This window comes from Choloepus didactylus, chromosome 2, assembly GCF_015220235.1.
Source record: "Choloepus didactylus isolate mChoDid1 chromosome 2, mChoDid1.pri, whole genome shotgun sequence".
NCBI classification, from domain to species: Eukaryota; Metazoa; Chordata; class Mammalia; order Pilosa; family Megalonychidae; genus Choloepus; species Choloepus didactylus.
In genome coordinates this window covers 183,554,687-183,571,728 of record NC_051308.1, presented here as the reverse complement: position 1 = coordinate 183,571,728, position 17,042 = coordinate 183,554,687, and the positions used below count along the sequence as shown (strand labels likewise).

Below are 17,042 nucleotides of genomic sequence, written 5' to 3'. Positions count from 1 at the left end.
AAATGGCCAATAAGCACATGAAAAGATGCTCAATATCATTAGTCATAAGGAAATACAAATCAGAACCACAATATACCACTTTAAACCCATACAAATCACTTTGTCTAAAAATCAAAAATTAAAATAACAAGTGCTGATGAGGATGAGGAACAGTTAGCATCCTTGTACATTGCTGGTGGGAAATGTAAAATGGTGCAGCGACTGAAGGAAAACAGTTTGGCAGTTCCTCAAAAATTAAACAAAGAATTATCATATGACCCAGTGATTCTACTCCTAGGAAAAAAATCCTAGAGAATTGAAAATAGTAACTCAAATATGAGTTGTACACCAATATTTATAGCAGTGTTATTCTCAACGGCTAAAAGGTGAAACAACCCAAGTGTCTATCAACAGATGAATGGATAAACAAAATGTGGTATACAGGTATGGTGGAATATTGTTCAGCCATAAAAAGGAATTTGTATTTTGATACATGCCATCACACGGGTACATCTTGAACTGATTGTGTTAATGAAATAAGCCAGATAAAAAAAAGTACAATTATTATTGGAAAATATAAAATATCTAGCATAAGCAAATTCATAGAAACAAAAAGTCAAAGTTACAAGGGGCTAGTGGGAAGGAGAAATGGGGAGTTATTGATTAACAGGTACAGTGTTTCTGTTTGGGATAATGAAAAGGTGTTGATTATTGTTATGGATCAAATTGTGTTCCACAAAAAGATATGTTCAAGTCCTAACCCCTGGTCTTATGAAAGTGATCCTAGAAACAGATCCATACAAACATGGACATTTGATTTATGACAGCAATGATTATGCAAAGCAGTGGAGAAAGGGTAATCTTCTAAATAAGTGATGCTGGGTCAATTGGATATCCATCCTGGAAAAGAAATCTGATCCTTATAACTCATACCATATTCAAGAAATGGTGCTAAGATAACCGGTTTATCAATGTGGACAAAAATCAAACTGGATCATTACCCTGAATCATACAAAAAACCAACTGCAAGAGGATTAAAAAATAAAAAAAAGTAAATGGCAAGACTTTGTTTTCTGCTCTTTTTTAACTTATATTTAACCTTTAATAGTCAATATATTAGGACATCATCAGGACCTCAGGGTAAAAATTTTTTCTTAAACAAGACATAAAAAGCACTAGCCATAAAAGAAAATATCTTTCAACAGAAGAATGAATAAATTCTGGCATATTCATACAATGAAATATATGAAAATAATTTAACTAAAGCAATATTTACAGATATATCTAACAAACACTGAAAATAGCAGGTCAAAGAAGAATATATAACCTGTAATTCCATTTACATAAAATTAAAAACATATAAATGTAAATAGTATATTAAGAATACATCTATTTATAATAAAACTATAAAGAGGAGAAAGGAGATGATAAATAGGAAATTCAGGATAGTGGTTATCTCTGATGGAAGAGAGGGAGATGATAGAGAAAGGCTTATTAGGAGATGACTTTAAATAATAATAATGCTCTATTTCTTATAGTTGGTAGTAGGTCCATGACTTTTTTCTTCCTATTCTTTAACAGCTAATATATAAGCATTCCTTTAAATCTCTTTAATATTTAAGAAAACAAGTTTTAAAGACAAAACTCCAAAATATAAAAAGTAAACACACGGAAGAGTGTTTATTGTATTTAGTAATAGAAGACATGCAAATCGAAGTACCATTTAAAACTATTTAAATGGCATTACAGAGAGCAAGGCATATTGAGACTAGTACACTTACATTCCTGGTGGCACTGTAAATAGTTAAACCTTTTAGGAATATTCTACATATTAAAAGCCGTTAAAAATGTTCATGCAGTTTGGCCCAGTAACCTCATGCTGGAATTTTTATCCCAAAGGAATAGTTCAACAAAAGAAAAAAGATCCACACCAACATTTAAATTCAAGTTTAATTAAAAAATAAGGATATACAAAATTACAGTACATTAATTTGATGAAATAATATAACCATTTTAAATTGAAAAACAAGAATTTAAGGTTCTGTGTATACTATGACTGAACAATGGTAAAACATGTATATTGATGCAAAAATGAAAATGTAACATTGGCTCTGACTTTCTTTGTAAGGTTTATATTATGCAGTTGGTTTTTGTTTTTCGTTATACTGGTAACGTATATATAACAAAATTTGCCATTTAACCATTTTTAAGCACACAATTCAGTGGAATTAATTACATTTAGAATATTGTGCTATCATCAATTCCCCCCATTATCAAAGGATTTTTATCACCCAAAACAGAAACTCTTTATCCATCAAGCAGTAACTTCCCATCCATCCCCATCCCCCACCAGTCCCTGCTAACCTCTAATTAGCTTTCTGTCTCCATCAATTTGTTTATTATAGATATTTCATATTAAGTGGAATCATACAATTTTGTCCTCTTGTTTCTGGCTTATTTCACTTGGCATAATTTTTCAGCGTTCATCCATGTTGTAGCATGTATTAGATCTTCATTCCTTTTTATGGCTGAATAATATTCCATTCCATGTATATGTACATGTATATGTGTGTGTGTGTGTGTGTGTGTGTGTATCACATTTTGTTTATCCATTTATCTGTTAATGGACACCTGGGTTGTTTCCACCTATTCATATTATTTTGAATGATGCTACTGTGAACATCAGTGTTTATGTAGTTGTTTCTTTGTTGATGTTGCTTGTTTTGTAATTTAAAAGGGAAAAACTTTATTTACAGTAACATTCAAGACTACAGGAATTCATTACTCTATAGTGAAGACATACAAAGAGGAAGACATTTGTTTATAACTACAGTCATGGTAAAATATTCCAAAACAATAACAGGAAAAGAAGTATCTGATTGTCTATTACTAAACGTCTATGATCTAAAGAGTAGGTATCGTTCAAGATCACCTGGCTTACAAAGACAGCTGGGATTTTTCTTGTTGCTGTTTTAGTATTTTGAAATCTCCCTAATAATAAAATTTATCCTAGAAATCATTCATTCTGTTAGGAAGCAAGGTTCTTTCCTCTCCTATCATAGTTTATCTACTCCAATTATTAGAAGTTAGGTTTCTTGTTGTTTCCTAAGACCAAATCCTACAAAGCCATCTAACCAAAAAATCAGATTATAAAATCTCAGACTTCCTATGACGTATCTTGAAGTTTTTCTTTTAGATATTTACTATGTTCATGCAGGAGAAATTGCTAGCAAATCATGACAGCTATTACAATGAGAACAAAGGAAAAATCATCTCAAAATATGTGAATAAATTAGCATTATCCATATTTTTCTGATGACAAAACTGATGCAGTGCAGTCACTGTGGAAAACAGTTTGGCAGTTCCTCAGCAAGTTAAGTACAGAATTACCACATGATTCAGCAACCCCACTGCTATGTATATAACCAGAAGAACTGAAAGCAGGGACTTGAACAGATACTTGCACACTGATGTTCATTAGCAGCATTATTCATAATAGTCAAATGTGAAAGCAACCTAAGTGTCCAGCAGCAAAAGAATAAATAAAATATGGTATATACCTACAACGGAATTCAGCTGTAAAAAAGAATGAAGCTCCGATAAATGCAGCAACATGAATCTTGAAGACATATTGAGTGGAAATAAGCCAGACACAAATGAGAAATACTGTATGATCTTATGTAAATGAAATCATAAGAATATACAAATTCATTGTCAGAAATGAGAATACACATTACCAGGAGCAGGGGTGGGGGTAGGGAATAGGGAGTTAATGCTTCATTGGTACAGAGTTTCTGTTTGGGGTGACAGAAACATTTTGGTAATGGATGGTGGTGATGGTAGCATAACACTGTGAATGTACTTAATACTATTGAATTGTATACTTGAAAGTGGTTACATGTATGTTACCAGAGTAAAAATTTAAAAAATCCATAGAAATGCACAACACAAAGATGAATCCTAATGTAAACTATGATCTATAGTTAATAATATAATTATAATACTGTTTCATTGACTGTATCAAAAGTACCACAATAATGCTAATTGTTAGTAATAAGGAAAACTGTGGTGGGGCAGGTGGGAAGAGGGTATATAGGAACTCCATACTTTATGCATACTTTTTCTGTAAGCCTACAACTGCTATAATTAAAAACAAAAAAAATTTTTTAAAGGAACCCCTCCTTCCACAAAAAGTGATAAAAAAGTAAAATAATTTCTCTCCTAATAAATCCATTCAATGAATGATTTGATAAGTGAAAGCATAATGTCTAGGGAGTCAAAGACTGAGTTCTGACTTTGGTTCTAATGCTACCTTATTAGGCAATTAACAAGTCATTTATTTAATAGATGCAAGGCTCTCGGTCCCATTCTACTTCTGCAGTCTTTTATTTATTTATTTTTTTTGACTACCTGTCTTCATACATTCCATATTTCAAGCTTCACTAGACTACTCACCATTCCCAGAACAGATTCTGAAATTTGCTCATGCTGTTCTTTCTATTTGATATACTCTTTCCCCTCTTTTCTGCCTGAAAAACAAACATTCTTGTTGGGGACTGAATCACATCCCCAACAAAAGACATGTTCAAATCTTAATCCAAGTTCTGGTGGGTGTGAACTCGTATGCAAATATATCGTTACTATTAAGGTGTGGCCAAACTGAATGAGGAAAGGCCTTAGTCCAATATGGCTGAAGTTCTTATAAGCAAAGGAAATTGGACATGGAAGTAAGTCAGAAGTCAGTGGAAAACAGAGGGGCAGACACAAGAAGAGAGAGAACCTAACGTGACAGAAGAGGCTGGAATGCTACATACACTGGGAGAAATTAAGGCTGTCAATATTTTGATGTTGGACTTTTAGCCTCCCAAACCATAAGACAATATATTCCTGTAGTTTAAGGTAACCCTTATGTGGTATTTGTCATAGCAACCCTGCAAATTAATAGTTTCAAGTGCCATATCAAATGTAATGCCAGTGTGAAATAATCCCTGACATAACCAAGTAGAATTAATCATTCCCTCTTTTGTACCTATAATGCTAATAAAACAGGAATCAAGTAGCAAGTTGATAAATGACAATTTTCCCCATTTTTTAAAAATTCAATTTTTATTGAACACCTATTTATTAGGTTCCAAATATTATGTAGCAAATTTCTAGTCTAGAAATTCTCCCACTGTGCGGACAAGCATTAACATAGCAGACCTGAGACTGCTATGCTCAAAAGGTCTGTTTGCAAGGTTGCCCCTTAGTTGGTGTCTGGGAACGTGGATTTGGAAGGGTTCCTAGCATTCCCAGAACTGGTAAAAGTGGCTCACTATGCCTAAACTGTTTGGATGATGCTGAACTCCTGCTTTCCTACTGGAAGTCTGAAATTTTGGTAGTTGGTACCAAAGGGTGCTTATGTAACCAGCCCCCAATAAAAACCTTGGGCACTGAGTGTCTAATGAGCTTCCTTCACACATGTTGTCACAACTCACTGCTGAAGCATATCCTATGTGATTCCACCGGGAGAGGATGGTTGGGAGCTTGTGTATGCTTTCCTCCAGACTTCACTCTATGCACATTTATTCTGTGCAGATTTTGTTTCATATCCCTTCACCATAATAAATCATAACCATGAGTATGACTATATGCTGAGTTCTGTGAGTCCTCTTAGTAAACCTGGGTGATCTTGGAAACCCATGTACCATTCCAATATTATTTCACCTAATTTGCATAATATCCTGTGGGAGTGAAATCTTTTGCTTCCAAGTTTGTTGCTTGCAGGATTCTTGAGAGAAGGGAAGCAGAAGCTCACACATTGAAGGTTCACAACAAATAACACCTTTCAAGTTAAATAATCTAATAATAGCTTCACTTAAATTTCCTGAGCCTTGGTTCTTCCAATCTTTAAAATTAAAAATATAGTATTATAAGGGTGTGTGTGTGTGGAGAGGAATAAATATATACTACTGAAGAACAGTAAATGCTACACAGATTATTTCTCATTGTGAACTACTTTTCAATATTTTCTCTTTTCAATGGTCCCTTTTAGGACCCTTATTTCACACTGTAGTATTGGCAACTTCCAATTTGAAGGGCTTTAGCAGAAGTCTTAAATACCTTTTAGTAAAATCTTTGAAGCAGAGCCGAAGTTTATTGTGATGTCTGAAGAGCTTTGGGTCACTTGGTATTTCAGATAGGAAAACTTGGGCAACTTCCAATGGTCCCTGTAAAATAAGAAAGTAAAACAAGGAATGTGTTTTTATCTTTACTAAAATTATAGAAACATAATTTACTCAAGTGGTATTCCTAGCTCCGGAATGGCTGCACGTAAGTCTAAAGGAATATGTATTTATATCTATATTAAAACTTTTCAGAGACAGACCCTGGAAATGTGTTTCTAGTTTTTCACAACATCAAATCTACATTCTTGGGAGAAGATTATGGGAAGATGGCAGAGTAGGAAGCACCAGAAATCAGACTATTGAACTGGCAGGGACTGTATGAATCAACTACTTTGAAACTGCAGAGTCTAGAGAAATACTGTGCAGAATCCAGGGAGGAGGAGGAGGTAAATGGCCATAAATACCAGTGAGTTTCATCCTCCCTGCAGTGGCTACCATACCCCTCCCCTCAGCTTCATGGCAGGCAGCAGTGAGGACAAAAACTTGAGCTCCTGGTGCAGCTTGTTGGTGTCAAGCCTAGTCATACAATCTCTGGGAGGAAGGGTTGGTGGGAATGGTCTGATGAAAGATTTCTACCTTTGATCAGCTACGTCAGATCACTGGAGGCCAGATCTGAGAAAGGCCACTATTCCAAATCCCTCGGGCAAAGGTGGCAGAGGGACTCTTAAGGGCAGTAACCTTCCTCAAAACCACAGAAAACAGCTAAAGGGCTGCATTAAAAACTATACAATAAAGCTAAAGGACTGTATTAACCAGGAAAATGCAGCATCAAGAAAATCAGCTTCAAAAGTCAAAGAAGTAGCCCCTGGAGCCCTTACTGGATCCTCTCCCCTCCACAATGCAGGGTGAAGCTTCAACTCCTATTGTGGATCGCTGGCTCTGTTCCAGATGGAGCAGAATAGCCCCTGTGTACATGTATGTCAGTGCCAATTTGTCAGGTAGAAGTCTGAGAGACTGAGCCAGGAAAGGGGTCTCAGGCTCACCCTCCCAGAGTTTGTCCTGAGAGTAGAGAAGCCAATTGTAGATACCTGGGACAGTGTGAGAAACAATAAGTTGAAGCAGCCTGGGGTAAAGAACAACGTGCATTAAATTACTCAAGAGAACACCCAGGAGGGGGAGAAGGTCTATGTCAAAGGGAATAGAGGGGTATCAAGCAGGAGCCCAGGAAAAGAAGCAGGCTTCACACCTCAGGCTCACATAAGGCAGAGAAGACCTTGCACTTCCTCTTTTTGCCACAAGGTGATCTTCTTGATAGGAGAGCTAAGCTCTGAAAAATACCACCAGTGAAGCAGAGCCAAGACAGTGAAAGGTGATTTTTGCTTTGGTTTGTGTGATTAGCTCCTGTATTCAAGAAAATCTCTATCATATCATTAGCTGGATACAAACTTCAAGATCAGACAGTTGAGGGAGTAAATCCCAGAGTTAACAATTTAAAATATTACAACGTACAGTGTGCAACAAAAGATTACAAGGTAAATAAAGAAACAGGAAATGACAGCCCATCCAAAGGAACAAAATAAAAATCTAAAAACCATCAACAGAGAGAAAAAGACTATGGACCTGCCAGACAGAGATTTTAAAAAATTGGTGTTCAATATGCTCAAAAACATAAAGGAAAACACGGAGAAGGAATGAAAGGACAAGAGGAAACCAATGAATGAACAATATGGGAATCTCCTGAGAGAAATACTGGAGTTGAAGAACACAATAACTGAAATAAATGAAAACTTCCATAAGTGGTTTCAACAGGAGAGATCTCAAGACAACTGAAATGAGTCAGGCTGAGAAGAAGAAAGAAAAAAGAACAAAAATGAATGAACAGAGCTCTGCTGGTTTGAATGTATTATGTTCCCCCAAACGCCATTATCTTTGATGTAATCTTGTGTGGGCAGACCTATCAGTGTTGATTAGATTGTAATTCTTTGAGTGTTTCCGTGGAGATGTGCCCCACCCAACTGTGGGTGATGACTCTGATTGGATAATTTCCATGGAGGTGTTACCCCACTTATTCAGAGTGGGTCCAAATTAAATCACTGGAGCCATATAAATGAGCTGACAAACAGAAGGAACGCAGTACAGTTGAGAGTGACATTTTGAAGAGGAGCTACAGCCAAGAGGGACACTTTGAAGAACGCACTGGAACTGAAAGAGGAGCTTCAACTTACAGAGACATTTTGGAGATGGCCTTTGAAAGCAGACTTTTGCTCCAGAGAAGCTAAGAGAGGACAAACACCCCAAGAGCAACTAAGAGTGACATTTTTGAGGAGCTGAAGCCTAGAGAGGAACATTCTGGGCGAAAGCTATTTTGAAACCAGAACTTGGAGCAGGCCAGCCATGTGCCTTCCCAGCTAACACAGGTTTTCCGGACACCACTGGCCATCTTACAGTGAAGGAACTTGACTGTTGATGCGTTACCTTGGGCACTTTATGGCCTTACGACTGTAACTGTGTAACCAAATAATACCCCTTTTATAAAAACCAATCCATTTCTGGTGTTTTGCATTCCAGCAGCATTAGCAAACTAGAACAAGAGCCTAAGAGGTGTGTGGGACACCATCAAGCATGCCCATATGTGCATTATGGGAGTGCCAGAAGGAGGAGAAAGAAAGAAAGGGGCCATAAGAAATATTCACAGAAATAATGGCAGAAAACTTTCAAAATTTAACAAAAGACATGAATATGCACATTCTAGAAGCCAAAAAACCCCACACAGGAAAAACTCAAAGAGAACCTCACCCAGACACATAGTAATCATACTTCCCATTGCAAAGGACAAACAATATTCTGAAAGCTGCAAGAAAAAAGCAAGTTATGTACAAGGGAATCCCAATAAGATTAAGTGCTTACTTATCATCAGAAATCATGGAGGAAAGAAGGCAGTGATACTATACACACACACACACACACACACACAGTGATGAAAGCAAACAATTGCCAACCAAGAATTTTACATCTGTTAAGACTTTCTTTAAAAATTGTGGGAGAGATTAAGACATTTCCTAGATAAACAAAAGCTGAGGTAGTTCATCCCAGTAGACCTGCCCCACAGCAATGCTAAAGGGAGTTCTTCAGACTGAAAGGGAAGGATACCAGACAGTGGAACAAAGCAGCATGAAAAAGAAAGATCTTTGGTAAAGGTAACCATAAGGGTAATTATAAATGCCAGAACTAATAGTCTTGTATTTTTTGTTATGTAATCCATTTTTTGCTTCTTACAGGCACTAAATGCAAATACATAAAAGGTAATAAAAAATAGATGGTTTTGGAATTGGAATTACGATGTACAAAGGTACTATAATTTGTATAAAGTACAAAAAAGGTGGGGAATAAAGAGATATAGGAAAAGTATATGTATATGCTATTGAAGATTGGTTGGTATCAAATCAAATATGATTGTAATAGATTTAGGATGTTGAATTTTAACCCCATGGTAAAGAAATATATGAAAAATACATTCAGAAAGAAATGAGAAGGGACTTAAAATGGTACAATACAAAAAATAAATAAGTACGGAAGTAGGCATTTACAGAAGAATTGAGGATCAAAAAAGGTTTAGGACTTACAAAGGCAAAGATGGGCAGAATGGATAAAAAAGCATGGCCGAACTATATGCCGTTTACAAGAGACTCACCTCGAATTCAAAGACAAAAGTAGGTTGAAAGCAAAAGGATGGAAAAAAAAATGTATAATGCAAGTAACAACCAAAAGAGAGTTGGAATAGCTGTACTAACATCAGATAATATAAACTTTGAGTAAAAAACTGTCAGGAAGGGAAAAAGTAGGCCATTATAAACTGATAAAAGGGTCAATTCAACAAGAGGACATAACAATTATAAACATATATGCACCTAACAGCAGAGCCTCAAAACCAGGCAAATATGGACAGATTTGAAGGGAAAAAACACAAGTTTTTACATTAGCAGAAGGAGATTTCAACATATCATTTTCAATAATGAAGAGACCATCTAGACAGAAGATCAATAAGGAAACAGAAGAACTGAATGATACTCTAAACCAGGAAGACCCACCAGCCATTTATAGAATACTTCACTCAACAGCAGCAGAATACACATTCTTCTTCAGTGCACACAGATCATTCTCCAGAATCATTCTTGTAGGGTCACAAAACAAGTCTCAATAAATTCAAAGACACTGAAATCACATGATGTATCTTCTCTGACAACAGCGGAACAAAGCTATAAATCAGTAACAGACAGAGAACTAGAAAATTCATAAATACGTGAAAATTAAACAACATATTCTGAATCAATGGGTCAAAGAACTCATAAAGGAAATTAGGAAATATCTTGAGGCAATGACAATGAAAATACAACATACCAAAGGCAGTGCTCAGAGGGAAATTTATATCTCTAAATGCTTTCACTGAGAGACTGCCAATCAGATACCTAACCTCAAAACTGAATTATCTAAAAAAAGAACAAACTAAACCCAAAGCCATCGGAAGGAAGGAAAAAGCAAAGACTAAAGCTGAGATAAAGAATTAAAAAACAATAAAGAGAACCAACAAAACAAAAAGTTGGTTCTTTCAAAAGATCAATAAATTGACAATCCTCAGCTACACTGACAAACAAAAAAAGAGAAAGGACACAATAACCACATTCATAAATGAAAACAAGGACATTACCAACCCCACAGAAATAAAAAGGCCCATAAGAGGATACTATGTACACTAGTAAATTAGATAACCTAGATGAAATGGACAAATTCCTATAAACACACACACTACTCACAGTACTCAAAAAGAAACAGAAGATCTTAACAGACCAAGATGTAGTAAAGAGATTCAAACAGTTATCAAAAATCTCCCAACAAAGAGAAGCCCAGGACCAGATGGCTTCACCAGTGAATTTTACCATACTACCAAAATTAACACAAATCCTGCTCAAAATCTTCCAAAATATTGAAGAGGTAGGAACTTTCCTAACTCATGCTATGACCAACATTACCTTCACAACAAAGTCAGATAAAGATACCACAAGAAAAGAAAACTAGAGACAATATCCCTTATGTGTATATATATATGCAAAAATCTCAACAAAATACTAGCAAATTGAATCCAACTACACATCAAAAGAATTGTACACCATGATCAAGTGGGATTTATGCTTGATCATGCAAGCATAAGAAAATCAATTAGCATAATACATCACAGCAACAAAATGAAGGGAAATAAACATATGATCGTCTCAACTGATGCAGAAAATGCATTTGACAAAATCCAGCATCATTTCTTGATAAAAGCACTTCGAAAAATAGAAATAGAAGGAAACTTCTTCAACATGATAGAGGGCATATTTGAAAAACCCACCAGTAACATCATACTCAAAACTTTCCCTCTAAGATCAGGAGCAAAACAAGGATGCCCACTGTCACACTGTTATTTAACACTGTACTGGAAGTTCTAGCTAGAGCCATTAGGCAAGAGAAAGAAATTAAACGGCATCCAAATTGGAAAGGAAGAAGTGAAACTTTCCTATGTGCAGATGACACGATGTGATATAACATACAATCCTGAAAAGTTCAAAACAAACTGCTAGAACTAATAACAAATTCAGGAAAGTGGTGGGGTATAAGATCAACAGGTCAGAATCAGTAGTGTTTCTATACACTAGTGATGAACAAACTGAAGAAAAGAAATCAGGAAAAACATTCCACTTACAATAGCACATAAAAGAATTACGTTTCCAGGAATAAGTCTAACCAAAGATGTTAAGGACTTGTCCACAGAAAATGACAAAACATTGCCCAAAGAAATCAAACTAGACCTAAATAAATGGAAGGATATTCTGTGTTTATGGATTGGAAGACTAAATAATGTTCAGATGTCAATTCTATCCAAAGTGATGTACAGATTCAATGCAATCCCAATCAAAATTCCACCAATTCCCTGGCAGAAATGGAAAAGTCAATCATCAAATTTATTTGGAAGGGTAAGGGACCCTGAATAGCCAAAGCCATCTTGAAAAAGAAGAACGAAGTTGGAGGACTCACACTTCCAGATCTGAAAACTTATTTCAAAGCCACAGTAATCACACAGCATGGTACCGGCACAAGGACAGACATATAGACCAATGAAATTCAATTAAGAGTTGAGAGATCAATCTTCACATTTATGGCCAAATGATTTTTGACGAGGGTGTTGAGTCCACTCAATTAGGAAAGAGCACTCTCTTTCCTAACTGAGCACAAATGATGCTTGGAAAAATGGATGTCCAAATGCAAAACAATGAAGGTTGGAAACCTATCACACACCATATACAAAACAAAACTCAATTCAAAATGGATCAAAGACAAATAAAAGAACCAGAACTATCAAACACCTAGAAGAAAACATAGAGAAGCACCTTCAGGACCTTGTGTTAGGCAATGGTTTCTTGGATGTTGCAACAAAAGAAAAAATAGATAAATGGGATCTCATCAAAGCTAAAACTTTGGTGTATCAAAGGACTTTATCATAAAAGTAAAAGACAACCTACAGAAAGGGAGAAAATATTTGGAAACCACATTTCTGGTAAGAGCTGAATATAAAGAAATCCTTCACCTCAATAATAAAAATACAAACAACCCATTTGAAAAATGAGCAAAAGAATTGAATAGATCTTTCTCCAAAGAACATAAACAAATGAGCAGAAAGCAAATGAAAAGAAGCTTTATATCATCAGCTATTAGGGAAATGCAAATCAAAACCATGAGATACCACTTCATGCCCACTAGAATAGCTACTATTAAAAATAAAACAGAAAATTACAAGTGTTGGAGAGAATACAGAGAAATAGGGACACTCTTTCATTGTTGATGGGAATGTAAAATGGTGCAGCCACCATGGAAGACAGTTTGGCAGTTCCTCAAAAAGTTAAACACAGAATCACCATAGGACCTGGAAAACCCACTTCTAGGTATATACCACAAAGAACTGAAAACAGGGACTTGAACAGACATTTCACACCTATGTTGACAGAGGCATTATTCACAACTGTCAAAAGATGGGCACAACCCAAGTGTCCATCAACCAATGAACAGATAAATAAAATATGGTATATACATACAATGGAATATTATTTAGCCATAAAAAGGAATGAAGTCCTGATACATGCTACAACATGGATGAACCCTGAAGACTTCATTTTGAGTGCAATAAGCCAGACACAAAATGACAAATATTGTATGATCTCACTGATAAGGAAATAATTAGACTAAGCAAATTCATAGAGTCAGAATGTAGAATATAGGTACCTATATTCTTTAATGTTCTTAAATGTTCTTAAAATGTTCACGGCTCTTATTTGGTATGATGGAAATGTTTTGGTAATGGATGATGGTGATGGTAGTACAATACTGTGAACACAATTAATAGCACTGAAATATTTACCTGCATGTGTGTTAGGTTGTATACATGGTAACAGAATAAAAAATTAAAAAAAAAAATTCATGGAACTACACTACATAAACAGTGAACACTATCTTAAACCATGGACTGTAGTTAATAGTACAATTAAGAAAATGTTTTTTTCATGAATTGTAACAAATGTACCACACAAATGCAAAGGTGTTAATAATAAGGTGGAACATAAAACCATCTGTATTTTAAACACGATTTTTCTGTAATCCTATAACTTCTCTAATAATAATAATAATAACTACATTCTTGTCTCAAAGAAATAGAGTAGGAGTTCAAGGACTGGGTATTTTGTTCATTAGCGCACTTTTCCTCACATTTCTTATATTCTTTACTTTATCCTGGATGTAAAAATTATAAGGCTATTATATCTGCCAATCCACTGATCCTCAGACTTGATTTTGCTAATGCAGCTTCCCTCAGTATTCCAAATGTGTCCTTGACCCTTCAAGTTATGTCTTTTGCGAGTAAGTTATGTCATTTGGAGGCTTTCCCTTCAAATTATATGTGCTAAAGGCCTAAAGGTATTTACTTCAGCTTTAGTAGCACATTTTTTGGATGTTTCTTCTTTTAACCTAAAAAATAGTTGACATATTTTATATGAAATCTTCCTGGAAGCCTTTCTGGTTTTTCCCTTACTTTAGAATATTCCTAAGGTTGGGGTTATGCCTAAATTAATCAGAAGAGAATCTGAATGAATTAACTACAAGATGATAGTAGGGATGGTTTCTTATCTGTATATAACGAAACAACAATAATACTGTGTGTGTGTACAAAATTTAATCCTCACAATTCACTGTAAAAGAGAATTATCTGTAGATGACAACATTAGAGAGTATCTAAGATAAGTTCACATGCACGTACATTGCTCCAAAAACGAGCTCTCCGTTTTAAATGACATTCTTTCAGTACAAGCTTTTAAAGAAAAGGTAATTTTAGTTTATTCAGTTCCTTCTTAATAGAACATTTAAGAGCAGATAGGTTGAACAAGATAGGCAGTACAGAAGTCAGGGGTGAATACTTTAACAAATGAGATTATACTAAAAAACTTCTGTTTTTTTAGTTTATCTACATACAATTTCAGTGTCTTTTGCACTCGGTTTAACATATATTCCTTTCACTTGATTTACCACTTAGTCGTGATCTTTGTAAAATATAACAGTTAAAATATAAAAATAAAATATAATAGTTACAAATTCCACATAAGTTGTAACTTAAATCATAGTGCTAACAGAAATCACTGACCTGATTGACTGTTGTGCCTACAGATCCCTGGAGTACCATCTGAAGCATTTTGGGGTCTGCTGGATCCTGATGTGTTGCAAACGCCAACTCCTGTGTCTTTTTCTGCATGTCTTCAATGGCAACTTCAATTGGTGTCAAGATGATCTGAGTGAAATAGCATCTATTACATCAGTGTATACATTTAAAGTTATTTAATGAGCTTGGTGATAAGATTGAATCATGTCCCTCACAAAGACATGTTCAAGTTCTAAACCCTGGTCCTATGCATGCAAACTCATTTGCAAATAGGACGTTCAAAGATCATATGTGGGTGAGGACAAATTGAACCAGAGTGACCTTAATTCCCATGTCTGGAGTCCTTAAAAGCAAAGAAAATTTAGACACAGTCAGTTCAGAGAAGCTAGAGGAGAGAGATCACCATGTAATGGAGGCATAGATTAGCCAAGGAATATCAATGATTACTGGCAAGGTATCACAAGAAAGCTACAGACTCCAGGAGAAAAAATGATATGGCCATACCTGGAATTTGGACTTCTAGTCTCCAAAACTGTGAGACAATAAATTCCTATTGTTAAGCTAACCAGTTTGTGGCAGCAGCCCTGGCAAACTAAGACAACTTTATATTTAATCAATTAAAACTAGAAAAAAATGACCAGTTATGAACCTTTATCAAATAATAAAATTGCAAACTTTGGATCCCTAAGTGAAAGACATCAACCCTTTAAAGCATAAGCTGAGGGCAAACGTGAGTTTTAGAAAAGAAGCCAATAATCAATGACTCAAAAACGGGTGAAGTTTTAGTATGTTACCATATCTTCTGTTACGTCCACATTGTTGTTACATGGCTCCAATGTATTTATTTCACTAATTCCTATTTTCCTACTTGTGGACTTACCTCCTCTTTGTGAGTGACATTGACCCTTGTTTTAATATAAGGAAAGGCATGTGAAGTGGTAAGAATGGTCTTCCGTTTGAATTGTTCATGAAGTTCTCCATGGGCACGACCATCTAAAGTAAAGGGTGTACAGTACATGAAACGGCGAAGATTATAATTTTTGTCAAAATATGTGATTCTGTCCTTCATCTCATATGTGTCAAAGTATGGCTCCACGTAAGTAATCTGAATATATGCCTGGAAAAGGAAGAAGTCCTTTATTTCCTCACTGTTAAATCACCATTTAGTCTTTCTCAAACAAAAATATATAGAGGATCTCAAGGATAGGCCCAAATGCCATTAGCATCTAGTCACCGTACCTTGTTAGGATCTAATTTACACTTGTCTACTGGATTAGAGTCCTTGATTACTTCAACCACATCTTCTCCAAATCTTTCCCCATAAAATCCCTACAAAAAAGAAACATAAATCTTTTACACAAAATTAACAGAATTAGAAAATAGAGAAGTCCTCTGACGGAGACTAGTGAGAATAATTAAAGCATTTACTAAATTCTTGTACAACCGAGTCAATAATCACAAAATAACAATTAGGTTCACAAAAATTATTTTAGCTTCTCAAATTAGCACGTTCTCAGTATATATTTATTTGACATTATTCCTAGCTACTCATTTTAAATAACACAAAATATAAGAAAACAACCATTTTCTCCAACAAAAATGCAGGATTCCACAAGAGTTCCTCAAGAAAAAGAAAAAAGGAAAAGAAAGCAAAGATAAAAGAAATTCAGTATCTTTGATGTATAGGATCTCACTTTTGAGTTTGCAAATTGTGGGTCAAGTATTCATTTTTATGAATGATTTAATACATCAACCCAGAAGTCTCAAATAAATGCATGTGATCTGTTGAGGTTTTGTTCAGGTTAGATTTTGAAACAGCAATCCTAGGCCTAAAAAGTGGCTTTGTGACAGAACATGAAGTTTCTATATGACAATGAGTAGAAACGTGGGCATGAATGGGGTTATTCAAAAGGAAAAATAAAAAACGGCATAAAGGTAGAGTTTTGTCTTTAAAAAAAAAAAATACGGAGAAAACTTCCAGATGAAAACAGGAAAGCCATAGTAAACAAACGATAAATTTTGAGTCTAAATCTAATTTCTGGGGCTCAATCATCATTCAATGAGACTAATCCAAAACACAATTCATTTAAGAAGCTTATATTGGAAGGGGTAGGATAGGTTGAAATAGGAAACTCAGCTATTGCTTTAACTTAAAAACAAAGAAATTGAATCTTCTTATTTTAAGAAGTTTCAATTAAATTCAAAATACAAACTTTACT

At 35.1% G+C, this 17,042-nt stretch overlaps 1 protein-coding gene across 7 annotated transcripts in view; it reads right to left on the bottom strand.

Annotated features, from left to right (window-relative positions):
• Positions 1-17,042, bottom strand: part of DOCK7 (dedicator of cytokinesis 7) — a 325,545-nt gene that overhangs the window by 15,542 nt on the left and 292,961 nt on the right. For all 7 annotated transcript variants that reach the window (XR_005215342.1, XR_005215344.1, XR_005215343.1 and 4 more), the window contains 4 exons: positions 16,063-16,152; positions 15,704-15,940; positions 14,809-14,952; positions 6,082-6,188 (listed from right to left, as the gene is read on the bottom strand). Coding sequence is in view for 1 of the 7 variants with exons in the window: in XM_037827046.1 (XP_037682974.1) it covers positions 6,082-6,188; positions 14,809-14,952; positions 15,704-15,940; positions 16,063-16,152 (578 nt within the window). In the remaining 6 variants the exon portion in view is untranslated. The remainder of the gene's footprint in view (positions 1-6,081; positions 6,189-14,808; positions 14,953-15,703; positions 15,941-16,062; positions 16,153-17,042) is intronic.